Source organism: Mya arenaria, chromosome 1, assembly GCF_026914265.1.
Source record: "Mya arenaria isolate MELC-2E11 chromosome 1, ASM2691426v1".
Lineage (NCBI taxonomy): Eukaryota > Metazoa > Mollusca > Bivalvia > Myida > Myidae > Mya > Mya arenaria.
In genome coordinates, this window is record NC_069122.1 from 15,285,842 (window position 1) to 15,306,192 (window position 20,351).

Sequence of the window (20,351 nt, forward strand, 5' to 3'; positions counted from 1 at the left end):
CATGGAAACCAGATATATAAGACTGCTGACAAAAAATTAGATCGCAGATTTTTATATTTAAGTTAAAAAATGATGTTTAATGCATTTTTCTTAAACCGTTTAAAATAGTAACGGTTTATGCCATAAAACATTACTTTTCAAACGGAAATATAAAAATCTACGATCTGAATTTTTGTCAGCAATTTTATATCATTGGTTTGCAGATATTTACGCAAAAAAATGCTTTTTCCAAGATAAAAAATAAAAAAGTTGTAAAATTGGTATATCTGTGAGAATGCAGCTTTAACAGACAATGCTAAATCAACATTGGAATACATGCCCTTGTTTAACAGACAATGGTAAATGAACATTAGCATACATGGCTTTGTTTTCATGGACAATGTTATATCGACTTTTGAATAGTGGCCTTGTTTTAATAGAAATGTTTTAACGACAATTATTTATGACACATCTAATAAAGAAGGAATCTATATTGACCAGGCCTTAGCAAACTGTCAAACGGTGCCAGCAGAGGGAATTTAAAGATAATGGAAAAGAAACCACTTGTTTTTAATGACTATATAACAGGAACTTAAGAATAAACGACATTTGAATATTATGTAAGAATCTAGAGCCTTACTGGGATTACAGCGACAGTATGTTTTAAAAGTATCATTTGTTATGAAACTTTATTAGAGGAGCGTTGTTTCATCGACCTCACAATGAACGAGGAAACTTATAATGGTTTAGAAAGATTTGTTCAACCGACAATGTTACATACACATAAGGCCAATTTTTTTTGTTTGTTTAGGGTAACCTTCCCAAAATATCTAGGTAGGGTAGGTAGGGATTTTTTTTCAAAATCTGTTCAGAGTGTTTTCTTGCACATGGCAGTCTTTCCTACATTACTGTCATTGCCTGACTTTGTTTTATCATATAAACAATAATTTTGATTAAAATCTGCATTTATCCGCCCTTCGTAACTCTCTATTCGCTAAAGAATATTTTATTTTTTTTTGCGCAGAAACGGGAAAAAAAATAGTTAGGGTCGGCGCATTTTTATAGGTAGGGTCGGGTTACCCGAAACAGACATATTTTTGTTTAGGCCTAAGAATGAGCAGCACATTTTTTTTAGAGGAATTTTATAATGATATAGATTTGTTCAACCGACAATGGTACATACCCATTAGAACGTAAGGCAGATTATGTCAGATAAATATAATACTGGTTGCGATTTGTTCAACCGACAATGTAAAGTCGACATGAGAATGTCAGTGAAATTTAACAATGCAATGGCATTCTTATGTTATTAAGATTTGAGAGAGAGAGAGAGAGAGAGAGAGAGAGAGAGAGAGAGAGAGAGAGAGAGAGAGAGAGGAGAGAGAGAGAGAGAGAGGGAGGGAGGGAGGGAGGGAGGGAGGGAGAGAGAGAGAGAGAGAGAGAGAGAGACGGATTAAAAAATCATCCCGGATAGCCCACGATCACCACGGCAGTTTTAAACAGTCTAAAATTGCTGGGTCGGTATCCCGGACCACCCAGGACCATCCCGGACCACCCAGGACCATCCGGATCAGCCCGGACCACCCAGGACCATCCGGATCAGCCCGGAACACCGGACCACCCCTGACCATCCGGATCAGCCCGGACCCAACACGGATATGACTTATTTCAGTCAGGGACGATCCGGGACAGTCCGGGCCGTCGCTGGGACTAGGGCTTTAGATCGAAGTTTAAACGATATGAGCTTGTTTTCTCTGACAATATTACTAGAGCTGTCACGTGAGTTATGAACACACCAAGACGCTACCTGTACACAGGAAAGGTTTTTTTTTTCATTTGGAAATAATCACATGAACATATGTATGTATGGTGTTAAACCAAACCCTTGCACCAAAAATCATCTACATCCATTGACCCTTTTTATCGCCATTTTGTTTTGCATTGTTTGTGTAAATTAATTTGAAAAGGGGCCATAACTCTATCAAACATTGGTTGACAGTAACCAATGCCGTACTTGACCAGTATTTTATATTGTTAAACACATGTACCAAAACATGTTCAATTGTACCTGTAATAGACCGGACTCCGTCTTTTTAGCAAATTGAAAAAGTTGAAAAGGGGGACATAAATTGGTTAAAAAATAAGTGGTTTGTAACCAAAGGCAAACCTCATGACCTGTATGTTATGGTGTTAAACATGTGTACAATATTTTATTTAAATCCGTCGACCCTTACATTAATTATCGATATTATTTGGTCAGTTTCTAACTACAGCATGTACATGTAGGTATGGGCAATAGGCAAGCTACTGATAGCTCACTTGGAAACACTCCGTGTCAATCGGAACACTTCGGCCACTATCCAACAGGAATTGACTATCTCGAAGCTTGCCGGAGATGGCCGAGTTGTTACGATTGACTCGGTGTTAATTTATGGGCGCCGCCATTACAGCCTTGTAACATATAACGTGCAATGTGCATATGGACGCTTTATTGATTACAATTTACAGAAATGTTGCCAATTTAAAGGCCCATAATCCAGTCATACATGTGTTGATCGTGCTGGTTTTTGAACAGAGGTCTCATCAGCATTTAACTACAAGATTACTGCCTGAGTTTGGTGAATATCGGATAAGAAATGGAGGCTCAATTGTTTTTAATAGCTGCATATTAGCAATTTTGATAATTTCAAGGGCTATAATCCTGTCATGTATGGGCAGAGCGGTCTGGTTTACGCAAAGAACCGAGCTCTCATAAATACCTATATTTAACTACTATATACGTTTGATTAATATTCAATCAGAACTGAAGACTCTTGCGTATTTACAGACGTATGCAAGGATGACACGTCCACACCATTGCATAAGCTCTTGGCCAGTAGAGCTAAAAACAGAAGAAACAAGAGCTGTCACAGTATGTGACGAATGCCCCCGAATGTGATATTGACCTACGAACAAGGTCAGTACATGAAAAGTTGATCTTGCCTTTACGTGTCAAATACATATGGTAAGTTATTTTAAATTGCCTCTGAACATAAAAAAAATACCACCCATACTTGACAACCTACACTGTTATGTCCTTATATTCAGAATTCCCTTGTGGATAAACACTTAACAGGTAGGGACATGGGTCTTGCACACGACACGTCGTCTTCGTATGTGGAACACATGTAGCAAGTGATTTTAAAATCTGTCCATACAAGGGAAAGTAACAGCCCTGACACGGCAACCTACACTCTATGTCCTTATATGCAGCACTCCATTGTGACTAAACACTAAGTGTGACCTTGACCTTTGAGGCAGGGACACGGGTCTTGCAGGCGACACGTCGTCTTCGTATGTGGAACACATGTAGCAAGTGATTTTAAAATCTGTCCATACAAGGGAAAGTTACAGCCCGGACACGACAACCTATACTCTATGTCCTTATATGCAGCACTCCATTGTGACTAAACACTAAGTGTGACCTTGACCTTTGAGGTAGGGACACGGGTCTTGCACGCGACACGTCGTCTTGGTATGTGGAACACATGTGGCAATTTATTTTAAAATCTGTCCATACAAGGGAAAGTTACAGCCTGGACATGACAACCTATACTCTATGTCCTTATATGCAGCACTCCATTGTGAATAAACACTAAGTGTGACCTTGACCTTTGAGGTAGGGACACGGGTCTTGCACGCGACACGTCGTCTTGGTATGTGGTACACATGTGGCAAGTGATTTTAAAATCTGTTCATACAAGAGAAAGTTACAGCCCGGACACGACAACCTATACTCTATGTCCTTATATGCAGCACTCCATTGTGAATAAACACTAAGTGTGACCTTGACCTTTGAGGTAGGGACACGAGTCTTGCACGCCACAGGTCGTTTGTGGCAAGTTATTTTAAAATCTGTCCATACAAGGGAAAGTTACCGGCCGCACGGTGCGATTTTAATATGCCCACCTTCGGGGGCATAAAAACAATATTCTCATATTATACCCTACATTTTTGGCAGCTTCTGAAGCCAATTTTATTTTTTTAAATGCAGTTTGTTTAATATTTAAAAGGAATTTGGACAAACACATGTATAGTTTTAGCATTTTATTAGTAAATCAAATTTTCTAGTAAATATGACTTTATTGCAACCATGTCCTCATGTAATCAGAAACAATGATGAAGATGCAATGTGACTGTTTTTAAAACATGAATACAAAATTAAATGGTGACCATGATGAGAATGTGATACATAAAGGGAGGTAATTTAGTGCATTTTTTAAAGAAAACATTGGCAAATGCTGTTATTCAAAATAAGTTCAAATAAATATCAATCAACCATCAATCATGTGAATTATTTCTTAAAACTGTACTCTCACAGATTGACAGTTTGACTTTTTTTTTTTTTTTTAGTCTCAGAATCAGCTAATTATGGCATCAATTCATATCAATTTTCGAATGTAAATATGAAAAACTGCAATCTGATCTTTTGTCAGCAGTCTGATATCACTGGTACATGAACGACGCAAAAATTGGCTCAGTCCAAGACGAAAACTAAAAACATTGTCAAAATGGTGAGAATGCAGCTTTAAAAATATACTATACATTTATAAGGTTTATTTGTTATTTTAAATTTTAAAGTCCGATTCTAGAAAATATTTATGGTTTACATGTGTTGTTAAAATTTATATACAATTTTAGAAACAAAAAAGCATTAAACAATGAAATACACTTTAACGACAACCAAAACAAAAGCAAAAAAGTAGTTCAGGGTAAAATTATTAATAGCTATACTTCAATGAAACTTTGTACAGGCAGATACTTACTAGCACCATTAACTTTTACCCTTTAATTAAAAATTCAACCCAAATCCTGTCTTAAGTTTTTCAACAAACCAATCCAATTAAGTCATACATTTGATTATAACCTATATTTTTTTCAGCCAATGAAATCGCATATCAGCATTCAATAAGTACCATGCTTTATCATTAAGATTTGTATTTTTACTTAACTTAACAGACATGATGTCATAATTTTGTTCCCTGCCTTATGAGAACAGATAACAACCTTTAGACATTTAGGATATAATCTTAATGACTCAACTTGCTCCACCCTTCTTAATATTTAAGATTTTACCTTCATGTACATGTACTTACTATAATAAAGAACAGAAAGATTCTTTTAAATATATCTTTAATGAATAGGAATGTGCAAATATTTAAAAAGAAATTCAATTACATTTATTCAAATAATTAAATTTAAAATACATAAAATATTCTTCTTAAAGCACTTTGACTGCATTTATAAATATCAGACATTTTTAAAAGTCTTAAACCTGATAGACCACAAATAATAAATAATTTACTTTATACCAAGAATTTTTAGGTGGTGTTTGAAAATCGGACTCCGTTTGCTATCGATAATCGAAATGAATCAGACCAAGTATTCGATATTCTATCTGACAATAATCAAAAGTTCATAATATCATTTGAGAGGATGACCTCTCTTGCTAAAATGCACTCAATAATGATTTATCATAAAGAAAATTTGACATTTACTCGACTTTTTCCTTATAACAAATAAAATACGTAAAAAAAATACCGGAAGTAACATTAGAAACAGTAATTTTAGACAACCTTTTTTTAATGATTGTACTCTATAATCTTTTTATCACTAGAAGGTAGGTGTTTTCTTTATTTTGCTAACTTCCCAGCCATCCCCTTAATCACGTAATAAAAATGAAGAAAATAAATTATAACAAGAACAAAATAGGGGTAGCAAGTATTTTTTGAGTCATTTGGAAAAAAAACAACCTTCAATTAATGGCCAGTATAGCCAAAAAATTAATTATGTATGCTGTAATACAGAATACATCTGCTAAAAAAAGGTTTTTATTTTATTCTACATATACTTTCTTTCCAAGGGCAACTAATCTTGTTAATAAATGAAACAAATCATAAATGGAGTGGTCTCCCTTGTAAAATAATAAATGATCATGAGTGTAACCTAACCTATAAATCGATGGTAAAAATGAGAAACAGATGTTCAGATACCATGCACATGTCACTGTAGCCCAGCTTGTAGTTCAGGCCACTTCTTTTTTATTCCTTGGTTTATAAAAGTGTCAATTTGGAGAAAAAAGTAATTTTTGGGGTTCTTATTGAATTGTCCAATTCAGATGAATATATTTTTTTCAGTTGGATTTAAAAAATGGCAAATTTTAAAAATATACTGAAGGAAAATGATAAATAATCAATGAAGAATTAAAATAATTACTGCCTGAATTAAAATTGTTATCCAGATGCTGATAAGAATTGCAATTTTCCCTCCTTTTGATTAATTGGGGGAAAACTTTTTTTTGTTGTCAAGATAATCCAAAAAATTAAGTAAACTTTTTTTTCCTCATGGAATTCTAGCAGATGGCAATTTCCCTCGCGAAATGAAAACAAATTGGACAAAAACTCCTGTAAACCAAGAAATAAAGAAGAAGTGGCCAAAACAAATCCAATTACATTTTAATAGCTTAGTGTAAGGAGACTGTAACTGCTCCTGTTTAAATATGGAAGTAAGTCTGTCATCCACTAAGCGGTCTATGCCCTCAAAAATGATTTATGACTAAAAAAAATCTGAATGTCTGAAATATCAGTGTGTGACTAGAATTAATTTAACCGATTGTATTCTACGAACATGTATATGTTATGCCACATAAATACAAACAAGCGAAGACAAGCATTAAGTTTTGTACAATTCTAAGAATGATTTTAGTTTAATTAATGAGTGTTACATTCAAATAAAAAACAACGCAACTCAAAAACAGCTACCCTGAATTCTGTTTACCAGCTTATTTACAATTTTTTATAAAAAGCAATTTTCATAAAAAATAACATAAAAGAAAGTAAAATTCATTGACGTAAAAAAACGTATTCAATTTAGATTTCAACCTGTATGCGACATTCTCATTCATCCGAGGTTTGACGATGCTAAATCTAACCCATAGCATCATCACTCGGGTGTACAAGAATGGTATATGTATGCAACAACATAGAAAATGAACAGTATCAATTAAAAGCTGTAAAATCAACCAATATGGCACCATAAATAATAAAGCTATACTGATGTGTAAAAATATATGATGTTACTAAATGGGATTTAATTCATTTTAATAAAAAACCTCACTTACATTTAATACAAGTATCAATAAACAATGTGTTTTGATTCATACTCTTCTTGCGATGTAATGTAGTTAATTTCTAATGTAATACTGACCTAGTTTTAAAAACAGTTCCTAACAAACTTATGTATGTATAACTACATGTATATATTTCTAAAAGATCTTACAAAATGTAGATGGTATAAACTGGATGTTTTTCGATGTATGGGTATAAAATAAGAGTACAAAAATTATATTATGACGTAAAATATAATGGCAACTAAGCGCTAAAATTTAAGGTCAATGTTTGTGTGCTCCTTTAAAGGGACTCGCTCATGTTTTTAGACCATATTCTTTTTCCACGTTTATGCATCTGAAACACTTATATGATAATAATTTTACTCTTTGAAACCGAAATTGCAGTAAAAAAGTACAAGTAATCCCTGGTTTTAGTGGGAAGCGAACCCAAGCCAGTACAGTCAGGAAAAAATTAGAAAAACTGACAACTAAACTGCTCGCCCACGAGGACACATACATTAACTGAGGGATAATTTAACCTTTAAGCTTTTAGTTGAAAATATTATTCAAAATCATGGACATTGAAGATAATATTTGAGCATAATATCAACGTTTGTTGAAGGGTTCTTGCCGTCAGTATCTTAGTTTTAACAATTCTTACTTTATTTCGTCATAAAAAAGGAGTGCATTTTACAAAAACATGAGCGAGTCCCTTGAAGGTATAATATGTATATAATTACACAAATTTCGGATGCCTGGGGAATCCCATATTTATATGATTTTGATATTATTGGAAAGAAAACAAATTCCATTTTAAAAACAAGCTTTTTTGGCCTTGAAAAATTGCAAAATATTTCATCTCAAGTTTGATATTAGTTAAAATGAAGAACAGAATTACAAACTGCCATAACCTTATCTATTCATTGTTGCGGTCATTTATTTTTGACATATATTGAATATAAGTAAGTGATGCCCTTTCAGCTTATACCAAAATTATACAGGGTCACCAGGCATATAAAAGTTGACAAATGTAAATATTACCAATGGTTGGATAAAATGATAAGGTCGTTTGTATATCAGATTCGGTACCTTACAGGCGCAAAACAAATACTGATGCCATTTTTTTTTTTTTTTTTTTTTTTATGCATTTCTCATGTTTAACTCAAATATTAAGTATTAAGTTTAATACCCGCACAAAACACCATGATATGAGTTGTGTACATGTAAAAAAATATTAGCAATATTTTGGCGCTTTTTTAAAAGGGGAATTTGTGGGCATGTAGTTATAAATTCAAATGATTTGTTGTACACCAATCATATGCCTTTTTTGTTTTTGATCATCAAGACAAATGAGTTAAACATGAAAATGCATTTAAACTTCTTTATTCTTGGCATCAACCTTTATTGTGCCCAATATAAGATATTTTTATTGCAAAAGAAACCCTCTTTAATATGGCAAATTCTTCAGATTGTTTTAAGTAATATGATACCCTTACATGAAGACAAAACTATTACATGTACTTAAAATCACAGCCCGGGGGAGTACCTAAACCAGTATGCCCGGGTGTACAATTATATCAACTTTGGTTTCCCTTATAATGGCAAGTGCTTAAATATTGAAAATAAGGACTGAAAAGCAAAGGTTTAAGTTGTAAATATATGGAGTGTGTTTGTCTGGTTTACGTTTTATTGTAATTTCACTAAATGTATGTTGAAATCAGGAATAGAAATCGAAGGCTATGAGGATGCATATTTACATGAAATGTACCAAATGGTTTGTGTTTATTGTAATTTCACTGAATGTCCATGTACAAAATGCCTGAATATGGTTGTTTCGTTACTGCATTTCTTCCAAAATGTCCTACAGAGCGGGAAAACCTCTCCCAATCCCATCCAAATATTTCACTTGAAATAAAGTCTTGCACATGTTGATGGCGGACCCCAAGTAGTTGGGACAGCTTGTAAGTATAGAAGTGTATGGCTAGGATGAATGTGTTCTAAATTACATGAAAATACAATGCAGTATTAGTCAGACTAGGTAGCCAAAACGCATGCTCCAGTCGAAACCCGTTGCCATGATATCCCAGAGACCGGCCAAAATACTTTGAGCCTCTCGAATATAGAGCCAAGCAGTAATATAAACAAAGATTCAATCAAAATCGATCTTTAACATTCAGTTGGAGCCAACGAGGAAAGCGAGCCAACGGGTCTCGACTGTACACCAATCCATATTTTCCTTAAATAGCAATCATTCAGCACTCCTTTGCTCAATAAAGTCACCTTTATTTATAAAAATTCAAAACACACTTTCTCAATTTCACATACTGCTTTAGTAAGAGTTAACTACAAACTATGAAGCTTTATCACAACAGTGCTAAAAGTAAGACTAGGTTATATTTGTCCGTCTTGGGGGAGGGGGTGGGGGTGGCCGTCCAACCCTAGGGGTCTCTACAGCCTCACCCTGGGTATTTTCATCCCCAGAGTCTGCTAGCAACTCCGGAGGGGGTGGGGGAAGCTCATTTACGTCCAACAAACCCTCATAATTTTCATACACTGGGTCACTATCTATGTCGTTTGGCACATCATCTACAAACACAGCTGCACTGTCTTGCGATGATTTCATCGATGAACACGAGGATGATAATTTAGTTGTTTCGCTTCGCCTAGGAGGTGGGGGAGGACCTATTTTCTTTCCTGCATTTTGATTGGATGACACTGTGTGCTGATTGGATGAATTCAAATTTGGAGGAGGAGGGGACATACATTGTCCATACACCTCCTGCGAATGATTCATGGTTAATCCGGAATAATTTCCGTTCAATTTTGGATCGTGTGGCTTCGGAAGTACATTTGGCGGAACTTTTGATTTTTCATTCACGTATGGATGATCATGGCTCCGAGTCATATGTTGATTTAACTCAGCCATGAAGGGTAGTGATGCATAGTCCTTTTCATCAGATTGTACATGCATATCTGTTATATGCTTATCAATACACATATTATTGTTACTTTTTGGAGAAAACGCGATATCGTGCTGAGCGGACGAAGCGTCACTCCCGTTTACCACAATATTCCCACCAGAAGGTCGCTTCTTATGAGTTTTGGCAGATGTGCTCGGATTTCTCGGGGTAGGGGGCACAAGAACAGGGGGTGTGGGTGGGGTACAGGGAACTGCTGGTGGGGTACATGGAACTACTGGAGGGGCCACATGTTTAGGGCCTGAGACCCTATGGCTTGATAATCTAGGGGACATACAGCCAATAGAAGGGAGAGGCGAGCTTGGATGGGGTGGCTGGAAATTTGAAGCAGGGGTCGACACTGGCCCCTTTGTCGCATGCTCAGGAAAGGGAAAACAGTTTTGTCCCTCATCAGCAAGTCTAGCAGGGCTGGAATTGTTTCGATTGGGAACTGAGTGATTGTCAAACCCAGGGAGAGGGTAATGGTGGTGGGGGGATGACATTGAAACAGACGGAGTATTGGGCTGGGATGCTGACCCCGACATTTCAATTCCTCCCGGAAAATGGGATGCAACAGTATTGCTTGGTTGAGAAAGTGACCTTGTATGTGAGGCCCTCGGGGGGACAGGGGATGAGACAGGAATGGGGCCTCTATGGCCCTCAAAACTTTCTTCTACTGACTCTAGACTTGACCTTGAACTATTTCTCTTATGACCTTTTTCAAGCGGACCCAAAGCAGGCCCAGACTGGGGTCGACCTTTCCTAATACTTGCTGGCTTTTGAGCCACTGGGGGACCGGGTTTGGGTTGAACACTTGTTTGGTGTTTTAAGCCATATTGTGACTGATCCCAGTTTTGAGATTCATGGGGTCCGTTATCTGTTGACAAGGGGCTCATAAATCCTTGGTACGAGTCAGATGAATCCACCGAAGATAAAGACGACCCTCTAGAATGAGATTTAACTCCTTTCTGAACAACTGGTGGTGACATAACGTTTGTGTGCCCAGTATATATATCACTAGTGTAACTACATGTCGGAGACTGGGCCTCATGAGATAATGTTCTAGCATAAGACATGTGGTCCCTGGTCTGATAATCCGACTTCCTTTCTGAGTAACCCTCATTACTTAAGCACACCGGAGCACTTCTGCGCCGTTCTGACATTTCTTTCAACACCGGGCTCGTAACTCCGGGCTTCCAATCATCGAGAGAACTATCCATAGAGCCTATACTACTACCGTCCATAGATGTCTGCACCATTTCTGAGATCTGTTTAGTAGTTCCTGTGGTAACTGGAAGCTTTGGGCGCAACTTACTTGCCCGTTGCGCAGCCATCCGCCCTTCTCCACTAGAATTCGAATCCTCGCTGGAGTCGGTCGATGCACTCGTAATCGAGTCCCTGTGACGAATCGGATGCAACTCAGCCCCATGGTCATCGATTACTCTGTGAGTTGTACTGAACGAAACTCGTTTAACCGGCCCCTTTTCGAGTCTCAAAGGTTCGCTAATCTGCGCCCCTGTAAGGGACGACTTTCGTTCTAAATGTTTGTGATCCACTTTGTCTGATTGTAACGAAACACCTTTATGGCTGTGTCCTGACTCGGTAACACTTGAGTTTTTTACATTCACGATTGAATGTCTGGCGGGAGAAACCGGCATGGACAATCGACTATCGTGTAGATCTCCTTGCTCGTTAAGGAGCACAACAGGTTGGTCCTGGCTTGTCAAATTTCCGTGACTCTCATGGGTATCCCAGCATGCAATTTCCTGCTGTAACTTTTGGTAGTTTGTCAATAGTTGTTTCCCATACTGAAATGATAGAATGAAGATATGATAAGACTAAAATACTGTTCTGTCATATAAGAGATCTTCTGAAGTTATCAAACATTCCAGATTTTAATTTATTATAATACCTAATACTATAAGGACCTGATTGGGGGGGGGGGGGGGGGGGGTTTGGTGATGCTCTATGCAATAGAGTTGAAGATGACAAAGCCATTTGTCACTGATGCAAAATTGGCTTTTTACAGGCAATATTAAGGAAAACTCTTGGCATAAAATTTGAAAAAAAAAAACCTGTCAATACTTAAATAAAGTAAAAACATTTTTTTTCATGTTTTTTTTTTATCATGTTTGGTCTCTGAAGCAATTGGATCCATCAAAAACTGCGAATCAGCTGACAAATCACATCCCGGTTCAATGGCAATTCCATGCTTCCAGAAATTTTTACACTGACAAGATCTACACAAGATGTGTTTCCTTGCTTGTTTGATTTCTCATTTCCACGGTACACAATGCACCATACGTAGTGTTGTATTGGAGGAATATCCTATGATTAGTGATTAATTGTATGAAGATAACTCAGTATATCTTCAACAGTTTTCAATATATATATGGTCATTCTCAAGTGTTTGCATAAACCAACACATAAACTATGACACCACGGGCTATAACGATATCTTAATTTTCTTCCTTTAAATCAAAAGAACTAAAAAATAATCTGCTTTCTTTAATGTCTTATATGTTACCACAATCTTTTAACTTAAGTGCATGTACATTATAATATGTCCACACATTCTCAACAAGTAATAGAAAATAAAATTTTCCCTGAACAAATCTCAATTTTCCCTGACCGAACTATCAGTAGCCTTTTAGCACTGGAACTAGCGTCACCCGGCAACCTTAGCATTATTTTCTTCTTGCCCTATTCCCAAATTTCTTTGACCAATTAAAAATTCCCTGACTTTTCTGTGGCCTTGATTTTTTTCCTTTTTGCCTGACTTTTCCCTGTTCGTGGTAACTCTATTCTCATGTGTTTTTAAAGAGAAGTTACATTGAGATAAATTTGTGACTAAAACCTTGGCAATTCTGATTCCCATGATCCATTGGTCGAGAGCAGCTCTATTTTCGGCGCAGAAGTAGCGGATATATTTGGAAGTCTTCTTTTGGATTTGAGGATGCTGAAATCAATAAAATAAAGATATTTAGTAACAAACAAGTAAGCTTTAAAGAGAAAGGTATAAGAGGTATTCGTTTAGGTTTAAGGGTTCTAAAAAAACATGTTAGAGATGTCATGATTCCGTTGGTGAAGAGCAGTTCTATTTTCGGGGCAAAAGTAGCAGATATATTTGGAAGTCTTTTTTCAGATTTGTGGATGCTGAAATCAGCAAGATCTGATAATAATGAATGAGAAAATTAAAACATGTTTCAAAAAAGTAACCTAATGTAACAACAAAATTGGATGTTTTCTTTTGAATATGAGCAAGCAGAAATAATTATTGTTGGAATACAATCATTTTACAGATGGCTTATGTAATTTCATAATATTTCTTTATTTTTCAAACTGTGAAACAGTATGTGACATGTATAAAATGCCATCCACTTAGAGTATAATTAAATTGCGTTTAAGGAAATTTAATTATTGATGACTAGTCAATTGATGCAAATGCTGAAAATGAGGACATTAATATTCATTATGTCAGCTAAAAAAAACACTTAGTGTTTCAGCTTTTCACAAGTATTCTTTTCCTTACAGGCACCAGTTTTAGTTTTTTATAGTCAGACATAAACAAATAAAAAGTTTAGTGCCATTTGTTCACAAAATGCTTGTTTATACAATGATAAAACATCATCAAAAATTCACAAATTAGATCTCTGATGTTAAAAATATGAGCAGCTCCAGGATTCGATGTTAGAGGGGGTGTAGCCCATATAACTTGTGCCCCACCCTCAGAAACAATTAAAGAAACTTTGATTTACAGTATTCCGTTCGTATGTGTATCTGTCAATTGCTGCTTGGTGTTTGTTTAAGGTAAATTGTTGGCAATATAGAATCTTTGAGACAAGAATAAAGTTAAACAAACAAGTACAATTATTTAAAACTTCTCAAAATAAAATACATAAACTGTATAACAACAAAGACCTAGAGTAATATCTTTATTTAAGCAGCTAATGACAAATAGCTGTACCTTCATTTGTTTTTACTTTGAACATCAAATTGTCAGGTCTCTGTAGAAAATGATGGGAGGGACTCCATTAAAACAAGGTAAAGTAAGATCAGTCATGCGTTCAACCCTAGAATTAACAATGCTCCATTACCACAGAACACATGTTTTATAATTACCTTGAGTGCAAATGTGAAATCAGTCGGGGCGTGGTACTTTTTACGCCAATGTAGCCCCGTATACAGGTCAACATAGTCCAGCTGAACCAGACAAACTAGCTCTCGAGCACACTGAAAATAAATTTGAGAGCAGAATTAGAAGGATGAAAGGCGCTAAGCAGCTCAATGGTTAAGGCATATACGAGCCGCTCCAAGAATGAAAGCGTTCAAGCAGTTCAGAGGGTAAAAGCTTACGAGAAGCTCAAAGAGTGAAAGCTTACATGCAGCTCAAGACCTAAATTTTTCCTCCTATTTCATAATTTGTGTTTCTTGCTCCTTTGCATTGTTTAACATAAGCGCAATATTTAAGCATATTCGAATAATGCAATGGAAACTAGAGCTGTCACAGGAGTGACGAATACCCCCAAATGCCGCTTGGACACAAGAATGGCAAACCATTCCTTTGAAAAGAGGCCATAACTCCAAGGTTACTGCACACTGCATCTTCTTTTATCATGCATGTATTGTTTTATTTAAATCTGTTGAGTAATTTAGAAGTTACACTGCTGACAAGCAAAACTAGCCTTTCATGAGTTATCGTCCGGAAACCGTTTTTCTAGTTTTAGTAACAGTGACCTTGACCTTGGCCCCACCAGCCCCAATATCGAACTTGACCTGTACCTTCTGATGTTACACCTGTGTACCATAAATTGTTCAAATCTGTCTAGCCTTTCATGAGTTATTTTCCGGAAACCGTTTTTCTATTTTTAGTAACAGTGACCTTGACCTTGGCCCCACCAGCCCCAATATCGAACTTGACCCGTATCTTCTGATGTTACACCTGTGTACCAAAAATTGTTCAAATCTGTCAAGCCTTTCATGAGTTATCGTCCGGAAACCGTTTTTCTATTTTTAGTAACAGTGAACTTGACCTTGGCCCCACCAGCCCCAATATCGAACTTGACCTGTATCCTCTGATGTTACACCTGTGTACCAAAAATATTTTAAATCTGTCTAGCCTTTTATGAGTTATCGTCCAGAAACCATGAAAACCGACAGACCGACCGACCGACAAGCTCACTCCTATATACCTCCTCAAACTTCGTTTGTGGGGATATAATTACAGGGAGAAGTTAAGTAGCCAGTAGTCAATTGTCAATAGTCAGTAGCCAGAAGTCAGAAGCCAGCAGTCAGAATCCAGTTGTCAGTAGCCAGAAGTCAGTAGCCAGCAGTCAGAATCCAGTTGTCAGTAGCCAGAAGTCAGTAGCCAGCAGTAGGAATCCAGTAGTCAGTAGCCAGCAGTAAGAATCCAGTAGCCAGAAGTCAGTAGCCAGCAGTAAGAATCCAGTAGTCAGAAGCCAGAAGTCAGTAGCCAGCAGTAAGAATCCAGTAGTCAGTAGCCAGAAGTCAGTAGCCAGCAGTAAGAATCCAGTAGTCAGAAGCAGGAAGTCAGTAGCCAGCAGTAAGAATCCAGTAGTCAGTAGCCAGAAGTCAGAATCCAGTAGTCAGAAGCCATAAGCCAGTAGTCAATAGTCATAAGCCAGTATTAAATAGCCAGAAGTCAGTAGTCAATAGCCAGAGGCTGATAGCCATTAGCCAGAAGTCAGAAGCCATTAGCCAGAAGTCAATCGCCAGAAGTCAGTAGCCAGAAATCAATAGTCTGTAGCCAGAAATCAATAGTCTGTAGCCAGAAGTCAAAAGCCAGAAGCCAGTAGTCAACACTGCTTAGATACCTAATAGACACCCAGGGAGAGACGCACAATGGAACATTACAATAAACACAGATTTAATTATTAATAACAGTTGGGTCAACAAAATGTTTTCCAATGAAAATAAAGAAACCAAAAGAATATTCCGAGACCTACCTTGCTAACCTTTCCCTTCGGATTATAATACAGTCCCGAGGCTCGTAACACAAAGAAGTATTTCTTCCACGCCTTTTTGCCGTCCGCTTTCAGGTACAAGACGCCTTCAACCTCTGGAACTCTGCCTCCAGCACCAGAGAAAAACTCCTAAAAAAATATAAATAAATATAGAAAAACAATCATGACAAACTTTACATTTTTCAGGACTCGCAAAACAAGAGATTGCATCTTTTCTTCCATAGCTCAAAAGTCATTCCTCAATGTAGAAACACAAACACTTATGACACATGACAAACTTTTCATTTTCAGGGTACAAAAAACAGGAAGATCATACAAACTTGTGATAATATACCACACTTTGAATTGATATCATTGGTTTTCTTTGAAGCTTGCTCAAGAGACTTGACAGTGTTTAAAATACATGTACAAGGTTTTGTTTTAGTTCCATACATGAAACTTAAATCATTCATGAACATTCTTGATATTACAAAGGCTAGAAGTACAAGTGATTCACAGCTTTTTACATATATATATCACATCCCCCCATTGTTTTCTCCGGAAATTCAGTAACTGTTAAAGGCATCCACTATACACTTGAATATCTCTCATTGTATACTGATTATAATAATAAGATACAAGCTTTTTACAATATATAACACTGATTTGTGTAGCTAATATAAAAAATAATAATTAATGTAAGGCGCAGATCTTATTTCTGATAAACAGCAGTAGAAAACAAAGACAGAAGGAGTCACTTACTAATACGCCCAAAAATAAAGTTTGTTTCTAGATACAACCCTGAATTAAATATGGGCGATGTTAAGTGTTAACAGTACCTTAAATTTTACTAATTCTCCTCAATTCAGGTCTAACTAACATTCATTTTTGGTTTATACAATGCAATTCTCTTTGGACTCTTAAATCCCATCGACAGGAAAAATGTACAATCTTAAAATATATGTCAGTTTCATCAACGGAAGAAAGGTACAATCTTAAAATATACGTCAGTTTCATCGACAGAAGAAAGGTACAATCTTAAAATATACATCAGTTTCAAAGATATAATCGGTGGGTGATAAAAAACATTGTTGGTCGGGTAACCCAAAACAAACCTATTATTTTTTTGGCCTTATCTTGTCTGTGGTTTTGAAATATATAGCTAGACATGGGTGGGGAAAGAAACTCCCTTACTTAATTATGTTTGTGTTTTTTTTCACACTTCATTACAAAACACAAACAAACACCAGACAAACCAATATTCCATGAGAGAATGATAATATAAATTAAAATGCCAGAAAACTTCCTCTTCAGACTCAGAACTTGGCTACTTAATTTCTTTGACACGATTATAAATTATACACTTAGTGCTAGAAGACTTCCCTCTTTATTCTAAAAGCTCTCTATTTTCACTGACAAAAAAGAGAGCAACAGGCCCCAAACAATTCCAGAAAATGAAATGATAACAATTTCGTGGAGTGCAGCTGCCAATGTAATTAACGTTGCACATGCAAAGCATTAAATTAAGATATTATTCCGAGATGAAAGGAAGAACGTTTTAAGCGACATTAAATAACACAGCAGATAAAACCTCTTTGCTTTCATTACTGGATATAAAGATTCCCAGGACTGATGCTTAAGGCAGTAAATTGAAGGTCAATGTTGTTTAGACATGATCATGAGTCAATGGTATTTGACCTTGAACTGCAAAGATAGATTGTTTGTTTATTTGAGTTTATCAAGTTCTGCCTGCATCTATTGGTTTGAACCATGACTTGACCACTGTAATTCCCAGTAAAATGACTTGATTTATACTAATTTAATTTACCTTCAGAGTGATCTTTTAAGCTATCAGCTTTAGTCACTATTGAAGTAAATTAAATTAGTATAAATCAAGTCATTTTACTGGGAATTACAGGGGTCAAGCCATAATGCTGGGCAGAAACCAGTACTGTGTCCTTTTTGAGAGGCCGTGAGAAAGTACCCCTGGTGGGGATTGAAACCATAACCTTGATCTTGGGTGAGAGGCAGACACCTTTACCACTACACCATGCTAACCCTATCAAATGACTTGAAGCCCAGAGTGAGATCCAGGTGCAAACGGTGAAACTCTAGCTCTCTGAAAAGAGGCCATATTCTCTGTGTAAAGCACTGATACACCGGGAGGGCGGGAGGGGGGTTGCGGGGGGGACTTCTGGGTTTAACCAGTACTAAGTACACCATTTTCAAAGTACAACTCTTTTTTATGCCTAAAGCTGAAGGCAAAGGAGCTTCTGCATGAAACTTTATTTCAACACCTTTTGTTTGACCATCATTCTGCACCCAAAGTGAACAATTCACCCCTGATCAGCTATTAGGGCGGTTTGCACAGATCTTTAAGCACATTATTTAATATGCTTTGGCAACAATTCTGAAACCACAAACAGGTGCACAAACACTTGATTCGGATATTTTATGTCATGCAAAATGTTATAGCATTATGGAAGCAAAACAATGTTATTTTATACCAAACTAGTTATGTATACTTTAAAATATGCCATTGATCTAAATTGGTTATATACTGTTGGATGTGTCATTTATTTGAATAAGTTATGTACTGTTGAATTCGCCATCGCTCTTAATTAGTTCTATACTGTTGAATTCACCATCGCTCTGAATTTGTTCTATACTGTTGAATTCACCATCGCTCTGAATTAGTTCTATACTGTTGAATTCGCCATCGCTCTGAATTAGTTCTATACGGTTGAATTCGCCATCGCTCTGAATTAGTTCTATACGGTTGAATTTGCCATCGCTCTTAATTAGTTATATACTGTTGAATTCGCCATCGCTCTTAATTAGTTCTATACGGTTGAATTTGCCATCGCTCTGAATTAGTTCTATACAGTTGAATTCGCAATCGCTCTTAATTAGTTCTATACTGTTGAATTCGCCATCGCTCTTAATTAGTTCTATACGGTTGAATTCGCCATCTCTCTTAATAAGTTCTATACTGTTGAATTCACCATCGCTCTGAATTAGTTCTATACTGTTGAATTCGCCATCGCTCTTAATTAGTTCTATACTGTTGAAATCACCATCGCTCTTAATTAGTTATATAAGGTTTACATCACCATCACTCTCTTAAATAGTTCTATACTGTTGAATTCGCCATCGCTCTTAATTAGTTATATAAGGTTTACATCACCATCACTCTCTTAAATAGTTCTATACTGTTGAATTCGCCATTGCTCTTAATTAGTTCTATACTGTTGAATTCGCCATTGCTCTTAATTAGTTCTATACTGTTGAATTTGCCATCACTCTTAATTAGTTCTATACTGTTGAATTCGCCATCGCTCTTAATTAGTTCTATACTGTTGAATTTGCCATCACTCTTAATTAGTTCTATACTGTTGAATTCGCCATTGCTCTTAATTAGTTCTATACTGTTGAATTTGCCATCACTCTTAATTAGTTCTATACTGTTAAATTCACCATCGCTCTTAATTAGTTATATAAGGTTTACATCACCATCACTCTCTTAAATAGTTCTATACTGTTGAATTCGCCATCGCTCTTAATTAGTTCTATACTGTTGAATTCGCCATCGCTCTTAATTAGTTCTATACTGTTGAATTTGCCATCGCTCTTAATTAGTTCTATACTGTTGAATTTGCCATCACTCTTAATTAGTTCTATACTGTTGAATTCGCCATCGCTCTTAATTAGTTCTATACTGTTGAATTTGCCATCACTCTTAATTAGTTCTATACTGTTGAATTCGCCATCGCTCTTAATTAGTTCTATACTGTTGAATTTGCCATCACTCTTAATTAGTTCTATACTGTTGAATTCGCCATTGCTCTGAATTAGTTCTATACTGTTGAATTCGCCATCGCTCTTAATGTGTTCTATACTGTTGAATTCACCATCGCTCTTAATTAGTTATATACTGTTGAATTTGCCATTGCTCTTAATTAGTTCTATACTGTTGAATTCACCATCGCTCTTAATTAGTTATATACTGTTGAATTCGCCATCACTCTTAATTAGTTCTATACTGTTGAATTCGCCATCGCTCTTAATTAGTTCTATACTGTTGAATTCGCCATCACTCTTAATTAGTTCTATACTGTTGAATTCGCCATCGCTCTTAATTAGTTATATAAGGTTTACATCACCATCACTCTCTTAATTAGTTCTATACTGTTGAATTCGCCATTGCTCTTAATTAGTTATATAAGGTTTACATCACCATCACTCTCTTAATTAGTTATATACTGTTGAATTCGCCATCGCTCTTAATTAGTTCTATACTGTTGA

General features: G+C 36.2%; 1 protein-coding gene across 3 annotated transcripts in view; it reads right to left on the reverse strand.

The window, feature by feature from the left end:
* Positions 1 to 4,052: 4,052 nt before the first annotated feature.
* The window catches only part of LOC128229271 (uncharacterized), a 92,035-nt gene continuing 75,736 nt past the window's right edge, over positions 4,053 to 20,351 (reverse strand). For all 3 annotated transcript variants that reach the window (XM_052941118.1, XM_052941101.1, XM_052941109.1), the window contains 4 exons: positions 16,050 to 16,196; positions 14,206 to 14,316; positions 12,941 to 13,042; positions 4,053 to 11,891 (listed from right to left, as the gene is read on the reverse strand). In XM_052941118.1, coding sequence (XP_052797078.1) covers positions 9,513 to 11,891; positions 12,941 to 13,042; positions 14,206 to 14,316; positions 16,050 to 16,196 — 2,739 coding nt within the window. In that variant the 3' untranslated portion in view covers positions 4,053 to 9,512. The remainder of the gene's footprint in view (positions 11,892 to 12,940; positions 13,043 to 14,205; positions 14,317 to 16,049; positions 16,197 to 20,351) is intronic.